This window comes from Nipponia nippon, unplaced genomic scaffold (assembly GCF_047370975.1).
Source record: "Nipponia nippon isolate SJK-2023a ecotype South Korea unplaced genomic scaffold, ASM4737097v1 scaffold_12, whole genome shotgun sequence".
Classification (NCBI taxonomy): Eukaryota; Metazoa; Chordata; class Aves; order Pelecaniformes; family Threskiornithidae; genus Nipponia; species Nipponia nippon.
In genome coordinates, this window is record NW_028262313.1 from 2,778,033 (window position 1) to 2,796,385 (window position 18,353).

The window sequence follows — 18,353 nt, forward strand, 5'->3', positions numbered from 1 at the left end:
CCAGCATTGAGATGCTTGACTCTGTAACGACAGAGCACTTTGTGACTGTGCACTGAATTCAGTGCTCAGGCAGTGACTGACCAGAACTAATCTAAGTCAAATGTTTCCCCCTTTGGCCAAAAAGATTTTTAAACATGCTCTCAACCAACTCAACAATAATAAAACATTGAAAGAAACCTCTTGTAACATCCTATAGTCTATTGTTTGTTCTGAGTGTGTCAGTCTGTTCCAAAATACTTCTCTCCGAAGTGCATTGGTGCAACAGGATGAACTTCTGTGGTTAAAATCGTGATCTCTGGGAATTCCTGGGTGATGGATTTGGCACCTTTTGAGAGAGGGCAAAGACCTTGACTCACCGTGCGGTGTGGAGAATAGGCTCAGCAGGATAATGACACTGGGTTGTACGCCATGTTCTACAAGAACTTTGACAGCCTCGATGACAGTATTACCAGTACCTAAAAGGGGAAAAAGGGAGATTTTTCCCCCCCCCCCCCGTTGAAGAACTTGTCCCAGGCCACCCGAGAATGTCTGTGTTAACACTGGTGTGTGACTGAATGGTGATGCTGTCCTTTCCCACTGGAAAACTGTCACCACTGCAGGCATGAGTTGTACAAAACTTTGGTCTCCTGATGAAGGAACTTCATCTCTACTCTGACACAGCCAACTCTGCCAGCTTTTAAGCACTGAAGTCGGTGGATTTTATTAAAGCCCCGAGGCAAGAAAGCTCATCTGAAATAGTACAATGGCAATTAAGAGCTCCATGTGTAGAACCAGCATTAAATCTTAGACTGGAAAAGTTACTTCATCCTGACAAACTCCTTACCACGCTTACCAGATTTATTTTTGGTTTTTGGTAGCATTAACTGTATTTAATTTTAAAATAATTTACTTCTAGGATTGTAATATTAATCCCAAAATGTCTTTTAGTAGCATGAGAAAAATACCGTTTGAGTCTCTTCTCATGGCAAAATTTAAAAAATTAGATTTATATCAAGTGTGAATGCTTCAGCCTTTCTCACCAACGCAGGCATGCCCGAATGATTTGCTCTGCGTTCGTGGTGGCGCAGGCCGACTAATACGCGTTCTGGCACAGCCCGATAAATTCCCTACTGTGTCACCTAGACCAAGCAAAAAACCTGAGCAAAGCCCCTGAACGGTGGCCATTGTCCTTTAAACTCAGCGCCGAGCTCACTGTTCAGATGAGTCTAGCGGTACACACTGATGAAAGGCACTTACTTAGTATTGGGTACATCAGAAGAACTTTTCTCCTGTAAATGTCGGGTGGAAACTTAGCGTAGTACACTTTCGCTCTTTGAGTCTCCTCGTCGCTCTGTATCAGGATTTTTCCTATGCGGATTGATCTACAGCAGTCTCGTAAGCCTTGTTCCATTGCCTCTCCTCAAAATGAGCAGCAAAAAAACCCAACAACGCATTGTTACACGCTAAGAAACGGCACAAGTGCAAGATGCTACGATTAAATAGGCAGTCCCAATACTGGCAAAGAGTTTCAAAAAGAAGATCGTTTTTTCCTCGGTTCTGCCTGTTAAAAACACTTGAAGCTATTTTCCTTTTTTCCCTGCTTAGACAGAAAAACCGGTCTCCTTGGCGTTACTTAGCTCCTGGGTGTTGGTGTCCCCGCACACCGGTGCTGAGCTCTCAAAGGCGAGAGCTGGAAACGTCAAAACAAAGGTTTGGGGTTTGGAGAACGTCTTTGAGCTCTGCCCAGAGACACCACGGTGCAAAATGTCGTGCGGGAAGCTGCGGAGCCACTGGATTTCACCTCCCAGATACAAAGGCTCCCGCAGCGTTGGGCAGAATGGCAGTGAGTGCCCGCCCCAAGCGGGGTGTATCTGGAGAGCTGTCTCTGAGCAGTGGGTAGCGGCAAACAGGGGAGGACGGCTGGCCTGGCCTCTCACAGTCAGCAGTCGCTAGAGGAGAGGCCAGACGGAACCTGTTGCAGCTATTTGTCTCCTAAGAAGTTAATGAAACGCAGTGCTTGACGTTCTGTGATCAAGGATACCTAAGAAGGAACAACAGCTGGCAGGTTTGGGTAAAACTTTGCTGTGGAGAAGTGTTGGTGCACATTTTTGAAAGGGAGCTGCTTACAGTTGGTTTAATTCGCGCTCATTCAGCAACCAGTAACTGCCTACCGCTTCTCATTATGCTGACTCCGCAGTTTCCCTTTTCAAATCTGACTCCTTCGTACTTGTGTCCTGTTGGAGTGGTCACGAAACAAGCCTGCCTGCAAAAGAGATGGTAGGGATATCACACTTTGCAATAAAGCAGCGCCCTACAAAAGACTCAATTAAAAGCTGAGCCCATCTGGGGACGGGGGAAAGTATGGCCTTTACTGGGGCAAATGTGCTGTGTCTCTGTCATGCTGACAGCAATGCCAAGCAAAATAATGTAATGTGGTTAAGAGGCCTCGTTAATAAATCATTTCAGGAAGATACTGTAACATTATGAAAAGTAGGCTTTGCCAGGTTATCCAGATACTTTCCTTAATGGCATCATTTAAAGTAGTAGTGCTGATAGAATAAACCTTCAGTTAGTAAGACATCTGATCTTGACTTTCACGATATTTTGATGGAGGAAGAGGAACGATGGAAGTCAGTATGACAAATATTAATTGGACTGAAACCCAACTGATAGGTCTCCAAGTGTAATTGTAAGCAGAAGCATCGCTGAACAAAGCACGGCTCCCTTCCTCTCGGTTCTTGACCCCACAGCACTTAATGTGTGATCAGTGACCTACAAGAAAATATAAAATCATTACTGGTGATCTGCAGGTGCACAGAAGTTAGGGGCAGGTCGCTGATACCAAACTAATCTGGACCACTTAATGAGCTCAGCTTAAGTAAACAACATGTTTTTCCATGCCACCAGATGTAAAGTGGTCAGCCTAAGAATAGAGCGGCAGCTGGACTACGGGGCGGGTGACAAAGTCATGGAAAACAGTGTTTCAGAAGAGGAATAACCAGCTGAACATGAGCTCCTAATGAGATGCTCTGCCAAGAGGCGCTAATGCTTCCATGGAACCAAAGAGGGAGACACCAAGGAAGACAAGGGCGGTTTTATTACCTCTGTTGTGGGCTCCAGGAAGACTTCCCCGAGGGCTGGAAACACACCTTCATGAGAAAACACCCAAGGAACACAGTGTATTAAGAAATAAAAGGTTAAGGGACATTTTAAATGCAGTCTCGAGGAAGGCACGTGGCAGATTTAACGCTAAAGGGTTCTTTATCTGGCAAAATGGTGTTTGGTAGCTGGACATCAAAATAGGCTGCTGTATATTTTTAGCAGTGGGGAAAGCTGGCCACTGAAGCAGTCCACCCATAATTTGCTGACACTGGCAGAGTGCCTGTCACTGAAGAAGCACTGGAAATACTTAATGAGACTTTTTTTTTTTTTTTTTTTCCAAAGGAAACACTCTAGTTTGAACAAGAATTAATTCAAAGGAATCCGACAGCCTTCATTAGGCTGGAATTGGGAGCAGGTTATTAGAACAGCTCCTGCTAGATTTCTTCTGAATAAATACAGAAACAGCATGACTGCAGGCAGGGGCGAAGGGAAGAGGTGAAGCAGGCAGGCGCAGGCAGCCGTAGCTGCAATACGTGCGTGCTCCCAGTTAGGTGAAAAGGCCATTTTGAGTCATCTCTCCTCCCTTTTCAGGTTTAGGCCACATCCATAACGGGCTACAGCTTTCCAACTCTTTTTTTCACCCGCGTGACATTATCAGCGTGAGCCATAGCTGCCCTGAGCAGCACAAGCTGCAGGGCAATCAGCATTTGCAAAAAGACAGCTACCAAAACGTGCCTCTCACAGTTTTATTGCCATGCCTTTTGCTTTAACTGCATGCTGTACGAGCAGTGTTCGCCACTGGGAAACTTAAACATGTTACCAGGCGAGAGTACTACCGAATAACGTCAGCTTTATTGCCGTCCCTTGGCATTTTGAAAGTATTGGGTGCCCGCTGGGTTTTAGTTATTGTTTAGGGGAAGCAAGGACCTTGGGCAGGCTTTCTCTTCTCATTCATTTGTGTTGAGAAAGCAAAATGGAGGGGTTTTAAGTGTCAAGGTCCTTAAGAGAAAGGTGGGGGAAAGAGAAAGTGGGAAACACAGGATGGGGTTGGAGGGAAGAGAGATCTTTCAAAGACATTTTCTTACTCAGTGTTGATGGTCACCCTCTTATGTACATCCAAAACACGGTTTTGACGGTCACTCACCAGTCCTTCTCTTCGGGCGTGATTTCTAACGTCTCATGTGCAGCTTGAGCATGTGTCAGTGACTTTGGGTACTGCCATGTGGTTAATCACAGGGCTGGCAGGGGGGACCCAGAGTGGGTTTCTGCCTGTTCTTTTTTGCAGCTGTTTCAACAGCAAATGCTAATTCCTCTCTCCATGTTTTGCTCTTTCTGGGAATTTAAAAATAACTTGCCTAATGAAGCAGTGCTGAGCAGCTCATATGTCCAGACAGATAGGAGTGAAATGCTTCAGTTCAGAAAGCAAAGTCGTCCGTGGTGGCAGTGCCTTTGAACAAGTCCCCCAAGGCCCTTTTTCAAATAATCCCAGGACTGGCTGACATTAATGCGGGAAGAAATTCAGAGAAAGGGGGGAGAATCGCGTCAAAGGGCCTGGCACTTGGGAAGACATTTCTGGGTGAGCTGTAATCAGTCCCATCCTACGACAGCCCTTTAGCAGTGCCATTTAATTACTCCATTACGGGCAGGGTTTGATGTATGTGTTCTATAGCAGGGACATCCAGAACATGAAAGAAAAATGTGGCGCTTACTGAATGCTTTACAAAGATCAATGAAGCTCCTTGTCCCTTGTTAGAGCAATGAGAAGCTGAGCACAGAGTGACAAAACTGCCTGTCCAAGGGCAGCCACCAAAGCACAAGCAGAGATACTCACAGGCTATGGCAGGTTTCGGTTTCTCCCTCAAAACCACCTTGCTTTGTTACTCATCTTTGGTTTTCTGTCTTCTGTACCCGCAGATCACCATCCCCATCGAAGCTTCCCCTGCAGTGAGCACATCTGCCTCAACAGGACAGGACACATGGGAACCGCGAAGGGTGGACAGCCGTGTATTTCCAAGAGTAGCTGCAAGAGTGACGGCAAAACCAAGCTGAGCATGATATGCTGGGAGACAAAATTGCTATGGAAAGGCAGGTCTGGGGTCCGGGGAGATACTTGGCTTCTTACTTTGGGCCAAGACTGGAGTCAGAAACCCTTCCCCTGCCCACGTCTAGCCTTCTTAACCTCTCGGATTGATTTGCAACATTATTGTTTTCTTGTTCTTTAGAATTAAATCATTTACGGTGCAAGTCCTTGAGGTATTCAGATTGACTTCTGTGGGTGCCATAACGCTTATCAGAGAGTAAATGTTACTCTTTCTAATATATCAATGATAAAATCCTTTTTTTTCCCCAGCTAGGTGAATGATTATTACATCCTTCAAATCAATTCTCATTTTTCTTTAATTGCTTCTGACGCCCTTGGCACTGTTGAGTGACGGGGTCTGCACTCCAGCCTAGGAGGCTACCGGGGTAACTTGGCGATCTCTTCACCTGCACGAGAGGAGATTATTGATCCTAAAAGGCAGAGAGGAGGAGGAAAGCATCTGTCAGAAGAATTTGCCAGGCAGAGACTCATGCTACTACCTGTGTTAACCCTACAAAGAATATAAGATCTATATCATATGCATATGTTTTTAGTGAATTGTGCTTAGGAAATGCCATTTCTAGAGCGCAATTCACCATTCCCTTGAATCGTCATCAAATACGCTGCACTGTAAAACGATGAAATGAAGACAAAACAGCAGGATCATGTGTTACTTTGGCTCTGTGCTTGTGTCAGGGAAATGGAGGACTTCCACCACCAGGATGCAACTGCTAAAACCCAGGAGCTTCTCTCCCTCTGTACAGAATGATGATTTCATCACCATCCTTCAGCCTTCAACCAAGAACGTGGCCCGTGCGGTGTCCAGAACAGTCCAGGCAAGAGCACATTCCTTATGGTGTTAAATAACGTGATTAAGCAAGCTGCCTAATTTTCCTCCTTGGTATGAAACTGTCCTGTTTGTCACTGGTTTCAGCTCTGCCCCCGTCACTGCCCTGTCCTGTGCACCCTCCTCTGCTGCAGCGCGGGGCTGGCTTGACACCCACTGCTTTAGCAGCTGCCTGCCATAAAAATGTGCCCTTATCTCGCAGTCTGTGGTTTATGCTCAGTCTCTTTATTTTCCTTCATGTAATCATCAGACATTTCTGTGTTTCATCGTGATAAATACCAGACTGTTGAATCTCTGGGGCTGCCAAGAAATGCATCTCGGCATAGCACAAATAGAGCTGCTATTTTTTTTTTTTTTATTCATTCCTTTAGTTTAACATTTATTCCTGCTATTGTTGTCCTTAGAAGGATAAATAGGGCTGCATCTTGCTAGCAAGTTGCTCCAAATACATTAGATGAAAGAATAAATAACATGATGTACGGAAGGCTATGAAGACTAAATATATTTTATTGAGATAGTCAAGCAAAGGATGCGATAATGTGCTATTCATTATACAGGTGCGCCAGTGCTCACCACAGGATAAAATTAGATTGACGACTCTGTAGGTCATGTACCTTGTACTGCTCAGAACTGGCAGAGATTTTCTTCTGTCTGTACTGGTAGTGCATTGAAACAGGAGCACGTCAGTCACAGCCCCGCACTCCAAATAAAGGGTTCCATGATCACGCTACTGCACAGTGTAAGGCAGGAAGGATCCTAGTCATCGTGGCTTTGGTACCATATCTGAAGATACCTTTTCCATTTCGACTTTTTAAATGCCATAGGTTTCTCTTTCCCCTCCTCTCGAAGAAGAAGACAGAAGATGTGCAATGTGCAGAAAGATAAGAAAGGCATGGTTGGTATGTCAAGCATTGCCCAGGTTATTTGCTCTGGATCATCATCTGAAGGTGTGTTCAGCGGTGCTGAGTGACCCTCTGAAGTGGTGATACTTTGATAGGCAAAACCAGCTCGCACAAACGGTCGCTGTTTGTTGCTGCAGTAACTTGCGCTGCATTTCAGACAGCAAGACAGACTCAGCACGCAGCGTGGCTCTGCGTTTCCTATTTTCCTTCACACCCGCACCCCCACTTCGCCAGCTTACAGCCGCCGATACCGAGACACCTCTGCCACACAGCCTAGCTATAAAATGTCTTGCGCTTCAGAGAACACATCCCTTAAGTATTTTTCTCTTTGCAAGTGGATTTGCTGTCTGAAGCTGCCTTTATAGCCACCCACCCCTATTGTTATTTCCATTAAAAGACTGGAAGCCTAATCTTGCATAATCACGCAGTCTAGAAAATCTCTAAATGAATTCTGATGGTAAAGAAAAAAAAGGTGCGGGTATAGACAAGAAGAGGTAGAAGTGTCTCTTATGCTTCGTGTGGGAAACCGAGAGATGCAAGATGCAAAATTCCACGGACACTCACTTGTGTTTCTTTGAGTCCTTCCGTCCCCCAGAGACAGGGATCCATTTTGGCTGCCTGGGTTATCTCCCTGGGTGGCTCGTCTGCAGGAGAGGCTCTTGAACGGGTACCCTCTAGGTCTATCTGCTGGCTGGTCTCTCTCCGGATGACAGTTGTTTCCCCTTCTGCATTTTAAGATGGTTCAATATATAAACTTTAAAAGAAAAATCTGGTCAGGGCTTGTGATACCTTGTGGTATCACACAAAAAGACAAAAAGACTTCCATTTTAGCACTGTTTGGCTTTTAGCAGCACAAGGGCAGACCTAAGAGTGCCACTTGGTGACTCGGGCTTTGCCTTTCCAAGGCGGCCCGTGGCGTCGGTGAAAGCCGGTACTGGGAGGGCTGGCTGAGCTGCTGGCAGGACGGCAGCGCGCAGGCTCTTCCTCTGAACTGGGCTCACCGCAGGGCAGGAAGCCCAATGGCGAAGGCAAAGCACCAACGAAGAGCTGGGTTTAAGCTTTTCTTGCAAACACACGGGGTTTCCCTCAAGAATATCATTACAGCCTAGAGGAGCAGAAGCTTCCTCTTTCCCGCCAGTATTTATGAGATTAGTTCTTACCCAGTGTCTGATCTCCCATTCTTGAGCCATTTCCAAGCGTCACGTTGAGCTGCTGCGCTGAATGTTGCTGCAGCTAATTATGGTCACTGCAGCTAATTATGGGCTGGCCATGAAGCCCTGCCATCCCATCCCGGCAGGACCGGTTGGCCAGAGCACACCACGATCATTTCTGTGAGGCAGCACGCAAAGCTGTGGCAGGCTGTGCTCCCCATCTCAGGTGCCTTCGCGCAGCCAGAGCCATCTTTTCCTCGGTCCATAAGCAGCAGCTATGGGTAACATACATCTCCTTTGCTTGTTTGTTGACTGCTGCCAGCAAAAAGACATTGCTGCTGCTATATGAGGATTCCATATGGCACAAAACCCCCTCTGTGTCCTTAAAGACAGAGCTGGATGCAGAGCAGATTAGAGAAGCTTAGGAGAGCAGCGTTACAGCGTCATGGACACGGGTTCTCCCATACAGCGCCCAGCGGGATGCCTCTAGAGTAGGAGTGAAACAACATAAAGTAGAAAAGACATTTTAAGGGATGCTGCAGATTAAACGTCTTTTGCTTGGCTTGGATTAGTCACCCCGAACAGCCAGGAGCCCAACTAGAAGATAGGAGAGGAGGCTGGAAGTGCCTGGGGCCTGGGCAAGAGGATGAGATGGGAGCCAACGCAGGGAGGTGCGGGGAGCGCCGGGGTGCACGGATGGTGGGCAGGGATGGATGGGACCGACATCCCGGTCCTCCCACAGCTGGGAGCAGCACTGTGAAAAACAAAAATAATTTACCAGTACGGACAAGAAGGGAAAGTGGAAAAAGAGAGCTTGAATGGCAAGGAATGAGGCAAAGGTGGGACGTGATGAAAACCGTGAGGCGGTGATAGGCAGGTGGGGATGAAGATCAAAAGGGAGGAGGGCAAATGGTTGGCTCAAGGCAATTTCCGAATTTTGGGGTCAATCAGCAGAGAGACCACTTTCTCAGACACAGAGAAGGGCCACTGATTTCAAAGGTCTTTTCCAACCTTAATGACTCTGTGATTCTATGAGGGATCTGCGGTCTTTATCCTCTCCACAAGCTAGCTCCCCCAGCACAGCAAGGCCGTCAATGCCAGCGCGAAGCTCACGGCCGTTGTTTGTACTAGCCTGTTCCCAAGCTCAGCAAAATAAAGAGATAAGCAGTGCAGCCAACAAACTCCGTGACCCGCACAGGAGCTTGCCACTTAATAACTACTGTAACTATAACACGCTTAATACAAAACTGCTGTTGTCTGGATGCCAGGTGCCCACCAAGCCGCTCTATCACTCCCCTTCTCAACAGGACGGGAGGTGAGAAAATAAGATGGAAAAAACCCTCATGGGTCAAGATAAAGACCGTTTGATAAAGCACAAGCAAAGGCCACATGTGGAAGCAAAGGAAAACAAAAGATTTATTCTCTACTTCCCATCAGCAGGCAATGTCCAGGCACTTCCCGGGAAGCAGGTCTTCAGTAAGCGCAGGGGTTGCTCTGGAAGACAAACATCGTAACAACAAATGCCCCCTCCTGCTCTCTCTTAGCTTTTATTGCTGAGCAGACCCCCATATGGTCTGGAATATCCCTTTGGTCAGTCTGGGTCAGCTGTCCTGGCTGCCTCCCCTCCCAAGATCTCGCCCACCCCCAGGCTACCGGGTGAGGGGGAACGCTGGAGGGACAGCCCTGATGCCAAACCACCGGTGTGTTATCAACAGCCTTCGCTGCCGACAGACAGCACAGAGCCATGAGGGCTGCTGGGGGGAAACTGAGCTCCATCTCAGCCAGACTCCGCACACATATGTTGTTCCTTTTCTCTTGGAAGAAATCAGAAAGATGTTTTGCAGAGACAGAAGTCCAGGCAGAAGGAGGGGAGTGCTTGAGAAAGAAGTTTTTAGGTGGTAAGAAAGTGGTGAGAATTGGGGATGGGGGTCAATTCAATGCAATGGGAAAATGGAAATTTTGCATCTTGAAAGATAATGAAACCAGGAAAGAAGAGGAAGACTCTGACCATCTGACCAGTTACTTCTTTACACCCAGGGCCTGGCACCGTATGGACGTAACAACTCTTGCTGTTTCAGGAGACATGGTGAGGAGTACCACCAAACACTGATCAACAACCTTTCTCGCATTGCTAGGATTTAGGCTCATTCCTTTTTCTTAATTTCCTCCAACCCTTCTGAGTCTCAGCTCCTTGTCTCGCATTTGCACACGTTTATCTCTTCCAAACACTTGTAGGCAGCTACCACGTCTTCCCTCGCATCGCTGACGATGTAACTTTAACTAGGGACAGTCAAAGGACAAAAAAAATGAGCAAAGAAAAGGCAAAGAAACGACAAGGGCGTTGTGCTGCCTTCTGCAGTAAAGCACAGTGACTCCTGTACTGAGTGGTATCACTACTGCGTATTTAAACCATACACACTTTCCAGGCATGCGATAAAATAAACAGCCTAACAAATAATCCAGATAAGGTTGCAGACCTGTATGTCTTTTGAGTGTGTGTTAGCTTGTGAGCTTCAGAGCGTCGTAAGACACCAGCGGTGTACGAAACGCAGGAGCAAAGTGCCAGTCCCGCAGCAAGGTGGGCACCGTCCACCTTCAGACGTCAGCAGCAGTCCTACCTCTGTCCCAGCGCCGGGATGGAGAGGGCTCTCCGGTGGCAGCAAATGCTACTGGAGAGACAGAAAACCAGTCACTTGTTTGCATTAAACTTCTTGGAGCTTGGTATCTTTGGAATCTTTTTTTTCCCCCCAATTAGATGAAATTTATCACAGGGTTCAAAAGTTATGGAAATGGCCCAAAGGCAGGCTGGCGACACGGTTGCAGAAGCTCGCTTTCCTTAGGAAATCAGCTTAAAAACCCTAATGACTGGAGAAATGGCCTCACAGCCCATTATTTGGTGGCCATTTACATTTCAAGGTCCCTGTCTGCAATGAGAGAGAGAGGATGTCTGAATCTTTCCTTTCTCATAATTAAAGCTTATGAGCTGGAGACTCATTTTTAAGGTGCCCCTTTCTATTGATCTTTAATGACGCTTTAGAGGTTATAACTAATAATGTTAGAGTTTAATCAACTCAGATTTGGTCCTGGATGCTACTTTCAGCTAGAGGAATCGAGTTAACTGCCTCTTGCCTTTTTCCTATTTATATTTTAATTGCATTGTGCGAGAATAACGTAGCATCTTCGTTCAGACAGAATTAGTCATTTACTTCATGTAGAAATCTTCAGCATGTAGTAATCTCACCCATATTCAGCCAAGCAGGTAAGCACATACTGAAGTCTACAATTAAAATCCTTAATTAAATCCTTAAATTAAGCACATACTTAAATGCTTTGCTAAAGAGGGATATAATCTCCAACATGCTTAAGATAAAGTGTGTGTTTAAGTGCTTTATTGAACCACTGCTTTCGCTGCAACCCAAAGTATATTTGCGAAGCAAAAGCTGCTATAGGTGTAATCCCGCAAAAAAACAGCAATTTGATGGGGGAAGCCTGTGTGCATTTATCAACATAAACCACGCGTCGCCCATTCTGACAGTTCGTACCTGGCATTTTACGATGTGTAAAAAACCCTTTGGATGTGATGTTGCCCGGCCAGCGGCACGCGATTAGCTGTGCCGGGACCGCGGCGGCGCGAGCAGCAGCGTTCCCGGCTCGGCTGCGGGTTGGAGAAAGGATGGTCCCGACTCGGATGCCAGGCTGGGTTTTGCATGGCTTGCTGGGCTGGGGAGGTGGCACCTACATGCGAGATTTGGGGCAGGTTTGGTCTCCGGGTTGCCTTTGGGAGAGTGGAAGGGTGGGAGACAGAAAGACCTCCTCTACTCCACCAAGCGCCGGAGCCAGGACGCTGGGGCGGAAAAGCACATTTATGGGGCAGGAGAAGAGACGGGCTTTGGAGGCGGCTTCAGGGCTTGGGCTGGGTCTGAGAGGGAAGGCCTGGGCCTTCTGCCAGGGTCTCTGACGGGGACGAGCTGAAGAGTTTAACTGCTTTATCTGCAAAGGCTCACAGGGTGAAGGTGATGGTTGATCTTGGTATGAAACAGCTTGTGTTTCAGGACAGGGATCTGTCGGCTGGCTGCTATTAAAGCTGTTAGGTTGGATTAAAGCTGAGCTTTAATACGCTCAGGGTTGAGTATCTTTGGTTGATAACGGGGGCCAGGGTGAGAGCTGATGCCCTGAGTGCACCTGAACCCCAGTAAGCCCAGTGCCAGCAGCTTGGGTCTGCTCCAGGCGGGGTCCAAGGAGCTCCGACATTTGGCCCCGGGGACTGTCAGAGCTGCGGCAGGACCCGAGCCGGGGAGCTCTGGCTCTCCTCCTGGCACCGCAGAGGCTGGGCAGCAGCTGAAAGCAGAAAGGGAAAGCAAAAGGAGGAAAAGCAGCTTTGTTTTTCAGAGAATAAGGAAAAAGGGGCTGGATCCCCCAAATCTCCTCACCCTGATTGTCTTCAGGCCACAGGCGGGTCTGGCACTTAGGCAGCTTCAGGTTGGCAGCATCCAGTCAGACAGGAGCAGCCCGGGCAAGCTCAGTCCTGGGCCAAAAAGGAGACAGACACATCCTCAGGCCACAGTCGGGTCCTTTCCCCACAGACCAGGCTTTGCTAGACCTGGCCTGTGGTCAAACACGCCAGCAAGACTCTGCAAATATCCCTCATTCCTGCCAGAAACAGTATTAAAAGAATATTATGACTTGCAATTACTGTGGCATGCGCTATTCCTGCTTCAGATCCCAGCATCATTTAGCGCCCAGAATGGATGCTCCCCACTTGATGAGCAGCTATTTGGGATTTTGTTTTAACCTCGTGTGACTTTGGGCTTTGTTTGCTGCCTGCTATCCAAACCCAGCTCCAAAGACGAGGTTATTCGTTTCCTCACCTACTTTCCTACGGGAGTTCATCACCCCAGTACCCCGGAGCGACACACGTATTAATGAATTTAGCATTGTGGAAGGGTGGGGGAAGGATTATTTCCATGTTTCAAATTTGGAGCTTAACTGTGCTCATTTGAAACAACCTCGCATTTTGGATCCATGATTTGCAATGGCCAAAACTTTGTTTTTATTTCATTTACAGCAAATGTGATACTGTAGAATAGTAAACCACTACGAAATCGGCAAAGCCTGACTCTGTAGCATATGGGTGTTAGCACCCCAAATCCTGATCAGAAACGATCGCTCCAGTGGGCAGAACTTGGAAGCGTAACACATTTAACACAGAATAAATCTGTAAAATGGGAATTTATTAATCCTAACGCCAGTTCCCGCTTCGGATGGTGCAATGCCGCCTGTGTGTGGCATAAGGCATCGTCTGCAGTTTGTCTGTGACTTCGCGGAGGTGAAACGGGAGCCTCGCGCCGCACCCGTCGCAGCATCGGCGCGCGGGTGGCCGCGCTTGCATCGTGCGCTGCTGATCAGCGAGTGCTGCGGGGCCCGCAGACGCTCTCACAGCACCACAACGGGCCTCCTCAGGCGCTCTTCCCAGAAACACTGTCATTGCTAAGTTCAAAATATATTTAAGAGAAGCACTTACGAATATCCGACACAAAGCAATTCCCAGTTTTTTGTATTGACTTTTTTTGCACGAAGAGAGAAAAATACATCCACAATTTAAACTCATTAGCTGACACCCTCTAGAGGCCTCCGGCCTGCAAACGCTTCAGCACGAGCTAATGTTATGAGAATATTCCCACCTTGTGCTAACTCGTTTCAGCTAATGAACTCAGGAGGGCCAGCAGCACGCGTGCCCCGGGCTAGTGGCCAGGCTGTGCCAGGGCTGGCGGCTCAGCGGGGCCGGTTTCATTAGCGAGACAGACACCAGCCCGTAGGCACAGGCTTGGGAAAAAAAAAAAAGTTTCGCGTCCTAGAATCATAGAATCATTAAAGTTGGAAAAGGCCCTTAAGATCATCGAGTCCAACCGTTAACCCAGCACTGCCAAGTCCACCACCAGGTCCTCTAGGTGCAACGTTACCAACTGAGGGAAAGGCTCAGCAGAGAGAACAAATGGTGCCGCAGCCCACCCAGCCTTTTTTTCTTTTGGAAATGGCAGATAAGAAATCCAACCAAGGTGCCGACACTGCCGGCACGGCATACTAACTGAAACGCTCGGCAGCGCTCGGGCTGCAGCATCTCACTCTGATGTTTGCGTGCCCGTCCTTCTGCGCAAGACCCTTCGGACTGGACCTACACCATCCCTCAACGCTACGTAAAGCGAGCCCGTGGGATGGCAGGCACTTCTGACCCTTTTTGAGCAGTTTTTGCTGAGCTCACTGGGCCGTTAAACAAAGTTTTGGTGCTGTTGGATTATTTTTCTCATTGCAGCTCTCTCACACTCCAGCTTCTTAGGTTTTAGCATATTGCAAATCTTCCCCCAGCGTGCTCTGCAGCAAAAGATGGATTATATTAAAGCAAAAACCAAGCAAGAAAATGTAGAGTGAAAGCTCAGCTTCCACATGTGATTCAGTCCATGCCATTCCCCGGCACATGAAAATCCACACGCAACGATCCGGTGTGGCGCCTGTAGCACAACTTCACAGCATGGGGTGAAAGCGGGCTCAGCTTCGCAATTTCTCATTGCTTTTCATCAGAGACGACTGGAATGGTATCGACAGGCTTCAACCCAGTTTGCACGTTTACAGAGAGATAATCCAGTGGTTTAGTTACCAGTCAGGGACACAGGAGATGGAGGAGCAAATCTTCCTTCCATCACACGTTTACCATCCAATTCAAGGGAAGTCGAAGATGTCCTGAAGTGTCCAAAGACTTTGGCAGGGCCAGGAATTCACCTGCCTCCATCCCAATGTGTCATCGTCACAAAAATTCATGCCTAATCTTGTGGGCACCATATTTCCAGACATGCCCGAGGCGATTTGGTGCTGAGCAGTTCAGCAGTATCTCCGATCTCGTTATCACTGAGGTTCCCAGATGAGGCATTTCCCAAATGAATCCCTCTGAGGGCTCAGCCCGTACTGAACTGTGGCTCACAGCATCAGGGTCCACCCTGAGCCCGGGAACAACCAATGTGTCCCCGCTGGTGGCATCCCGCCCTTTCTGCGTGGCCACCTGGGAACAGGAGGCCCAAACGAGTCCCTCGTGGGCCCGAGAGCTTGCACGCCCTTAGCCGAGGCAGATACTCCAGCAGCTGGAAGATGGCACAGCTGCATTCCTAAAATGTGTGTAACCACATCTAATGCACCCTTCTAGTCCCAAACCCATGCAAACGGCACCCAGAGAATCTCTGACCCCTCTCAGCGTATGCCCTGGATAATATTACATTAAACCATACTGACCCTACCCTTCAAAATAAAAGGGCTTCTAAGCTTTGGCAATATGAAAAGAAAAAAAACCCACCAAATTCACCAGATAACCGATCAGCTTCTCCCGTTGCCGTGCTCTGATCAGGTAACAACCACCAGAGTCCAACCTGGTTGAACTAAAACTGGACGTCTGCTCTGCCTGGACGAGCCCCCGGGCGCGGGGTCGGCGGCCGAAGGGGAGCGGCGCAGCGGAGCCGCCCGGCCGCGGCGGCGGGGGATGCTGGGAGAGCCCGGCACCGCAGGAACATTCCCAGATGCTGCGCTGGGAAACTCACACCCAAGCCCGCAGGGTTTACCTACGGCATAATTAAAGGGGGTGAGAAAGACAGACAGACCACCGGGCTGTCGATCAATTGAAGCAGCTCGATGCCGTTGGTCAGACCACTCCAGAAATCCGGGATGCCTCGCATGAATCCCCACCTGGATTTGGATGAGCTTCGTGAGCGTGTCCTGCTTGAACACGTGGGTTTGCTGTGACAAGACGGGGACCTGGGCCGGCCTGTGCCTCGCCGGCGTCTCCGCTCCTCAGCCGTGCATCGCTTCGCTTCTGGCTGCAGGAGAGGCGGAGAAAGCAAGGAAAAGCGATTTAATGCATCCCATTTCCCAAGCATTTCAATAACGGAATTCTCGGTAGGAAGCAGTGCGTGGAGGGGCAGGGTATTAAGGTGGCTTTGAGTCAAGGTACAGCAGAGCAGCCTTTAAGCAGAGGTAAGCTCATAACAGAAAATGCTATAGGAAATAGATTCTAAATCTAATTCTTCCCGGGATACGTGCCGGCGGGCTGCTGGTGGTGCGGCGTTTTTTGCCGCCTGACCTCCCCGCTGTTGCTCCATCCGTTCACTGGGCAAAGCAGTTAAATAGGGTGAAAAAACCGCTGTGCAAAACCCTCCTCAGTGCAGGTGAAGGCAAACTCCTCCCGAGCGCAGGTGAAGGTGCTCTAAGCCGTCCTAGGGAATCGGTTGCAAAATCAGATTGCTGCTTCAGGACGCGGTGAACCCAGGGCAGGTTCATCCCCCGCCGGCCTGCGCCAGCCAGAGACAGCAGCTCCCGCCGACAAGCCGGCGAAGCCGGCGGTATTAAATTACATCCTAATTAAAATCTGACTCTGCTTTCATTCACAAGGAGAAGTCACTGGGCTGTATGCATTGATGGATGATGGTTCATCCAGAAGTTATGAGCATTTTAATTATATGTGCATATAATATAAATGTGTTAGATAAACACAAACCCGCTTTAACAGGGCCCTTTCTGTAGTATTACTCAGGTATACGAAGGCTCCGCAGCCTAATTAAATGTGTTTTATTTGAGTAAAAGATAGAGACTTTATACAGTTAACAGGTGCCTTATTTTATAGGGTAATTTTCACTGTATTTTACATTTTTTAAATGTGGGAATTTATCCCTTTAAAGGAGCACTACCGTGATGAAACCTCTGCCTTTAAAATGCTACGAAGATAAGACGGTGCAATTCAAGCGGAGGGTGATTTTAACCCTAATTTACCCTTCCCAGCTGGACTGTTTGTCTTTTTAATACTTTGCTTTGCCAAGGCAACGACATTCCGGTTGCACTCCCCTGCCTAGCAGGGGCTACTACGTTTATCCTGCTCAAACGTCAGAGGAATCTGCGCATCAAAAAAAGCTCCCCCGGGATTTGAGAAGCAAATCATTAAAACATCTGTATCGATGGGCTTTCCCACAAAAGTACAGCTGGAACCGAAATTACTCGAGTCCCTCTTTTCAACACCTTTTCTAGAGCTGCGGTTTTTATACGAACAAGGTGGGAAGATGGGGGTTTATTGGAAATTAGGAGGGTTCGTGCCATGCTCTCCTACGGCATGGCAGCGCACGTGCTCCCTGGGCTTGTCTGGAAAGCCAAGGTGAAGGGTTTCCCCTCCGGCTGCCGAGCGGAGGCTCTGGGCCGCTCACCTGATGGATGAATACGGACATTCACGGCTTCGCTCAGCTCCGCAACAAGCCACCGACCCGGGCAGCCTCCAGATGGGAGCACGTCCCAGTGCATCCCTGTGACGGTCCCTTCCATCGAGCCACGCACGCCTGGGATCGCTGGCTCTAATTCCCAAAGTGCAGCAGGCAGATGGCCAAACTGGGGGCACGGGGGTCACTGGGACAGCAGCATTAACCTGTGCAAGCCGGGTTGGGCTTTGCTGAGGGGAAATGCCTCGGGCGGCTCCAAAAACACAGCTGGAGCTCAGCAGTCGAGCACTGATTTCTGTTTCACCAGTTTGGATGCTGGGCAGCGAGATCCGCTGTGGCTGGGCACGTGTCGAGCGCCCATCGGTACCAGCCTGAATTTTCGATCTGTCCATGGCAGCAGGCTTCTAAAGCTTTTGGGATCGCTTCGTTTGAATGGCGCAGGGGATCTGGTGCAAGCCTTCTTCAGGGACCTGCTTTTAAGTTTATCAAATCAGTGGGCTGGTAAATACACTGAGCCTTTGGTTTATACCAGGTATTTATTCAGCGAGTTCAGTAGAGTTACGGCTTTGGAGGCAGGGTAGCTGGAAACAAGCTGCAAAAGCCCATTTTCTTTAATGCAGCTGGATGTGAACCCAGTCACTAACACGCATTTCTTGTCACTCCTCTGCTCCTGGGCTGGAGCTCTGGTCCCTGAGCATCCCTGTTCCAGCCGTATCACCCCTCTGCACCTACGGCCACCCCCAGCCCGATGCCGGCGCTAAACCTCCGGCTGGTCCCCGTGCCACTCGCACAGCCACTAAATGCTTGATCGCAGTTAAAAATGGGGAACGTGAACAGGCTGCTCCATCCCATTCCCAGCAACTTCTGCATCCATAGGGAAGCTCAGAGGGCGGGATGCTGCGGCAAGCAAAAAAAAGTCTGCGACAGCAGCAGAGGAGCCCCTGAGGTGGTGAAGTCCCTTTGAGGAACAAGCCAAGGTTTTGTCAACTACAGCCTTAACCATCCATGGGAGTTAAGTGAGACCACAGGCACTGCCCGCGCCACGCAGGAGCG

General features: G+C 48.7%; 1 protein-coding gene across 1 annotated transcript; it reads right to left on the reverse strand.

Moving 5' to 3' along the window:
• Positions 1-218: 218 nt before the first annotated feature.
• Positions 219-2,229, reverse strand: LOC104023527 (uracil phosphoribosyltransferase homolog). The gene is made up of 4 exons (XM_009477362.2): positions 2,151-2,229; positions 1,237-1,398; positions 357-455; positions 219-325 (listed from the first exon to the last, which is right to left on the reverse strand). Exons 1-4 carry the CDS (start codon positions 2,158-2,160, stop codon positions 219-221), a joined length of 378 nt encoding a protein of 125 aa, XP_009475637.2. The 5' UTR covers positions 2,161-2,229.
• Between the last annotated feature and the right edge of the window lie 16,124 nt (positions 2,230-18,353).

Coding starts and splice junctions, on each gene's coding strand:
- LOC104023527 (XM_009477362.2), bottom strand. Junction 456..1,236: donor TCTGATGTACCCAATACTAA/GTAAGTGCCTTT, acceptor TTCCCCTTTTAG/GTACTGGTAATACTGTCATC. Junction 326..356: donor CCTATTCTCCACACCGCACG/GTGAGTCAAGGT, acceptor CTCTCTCAAAAG/GTGCCAAATCCATCACCCAG.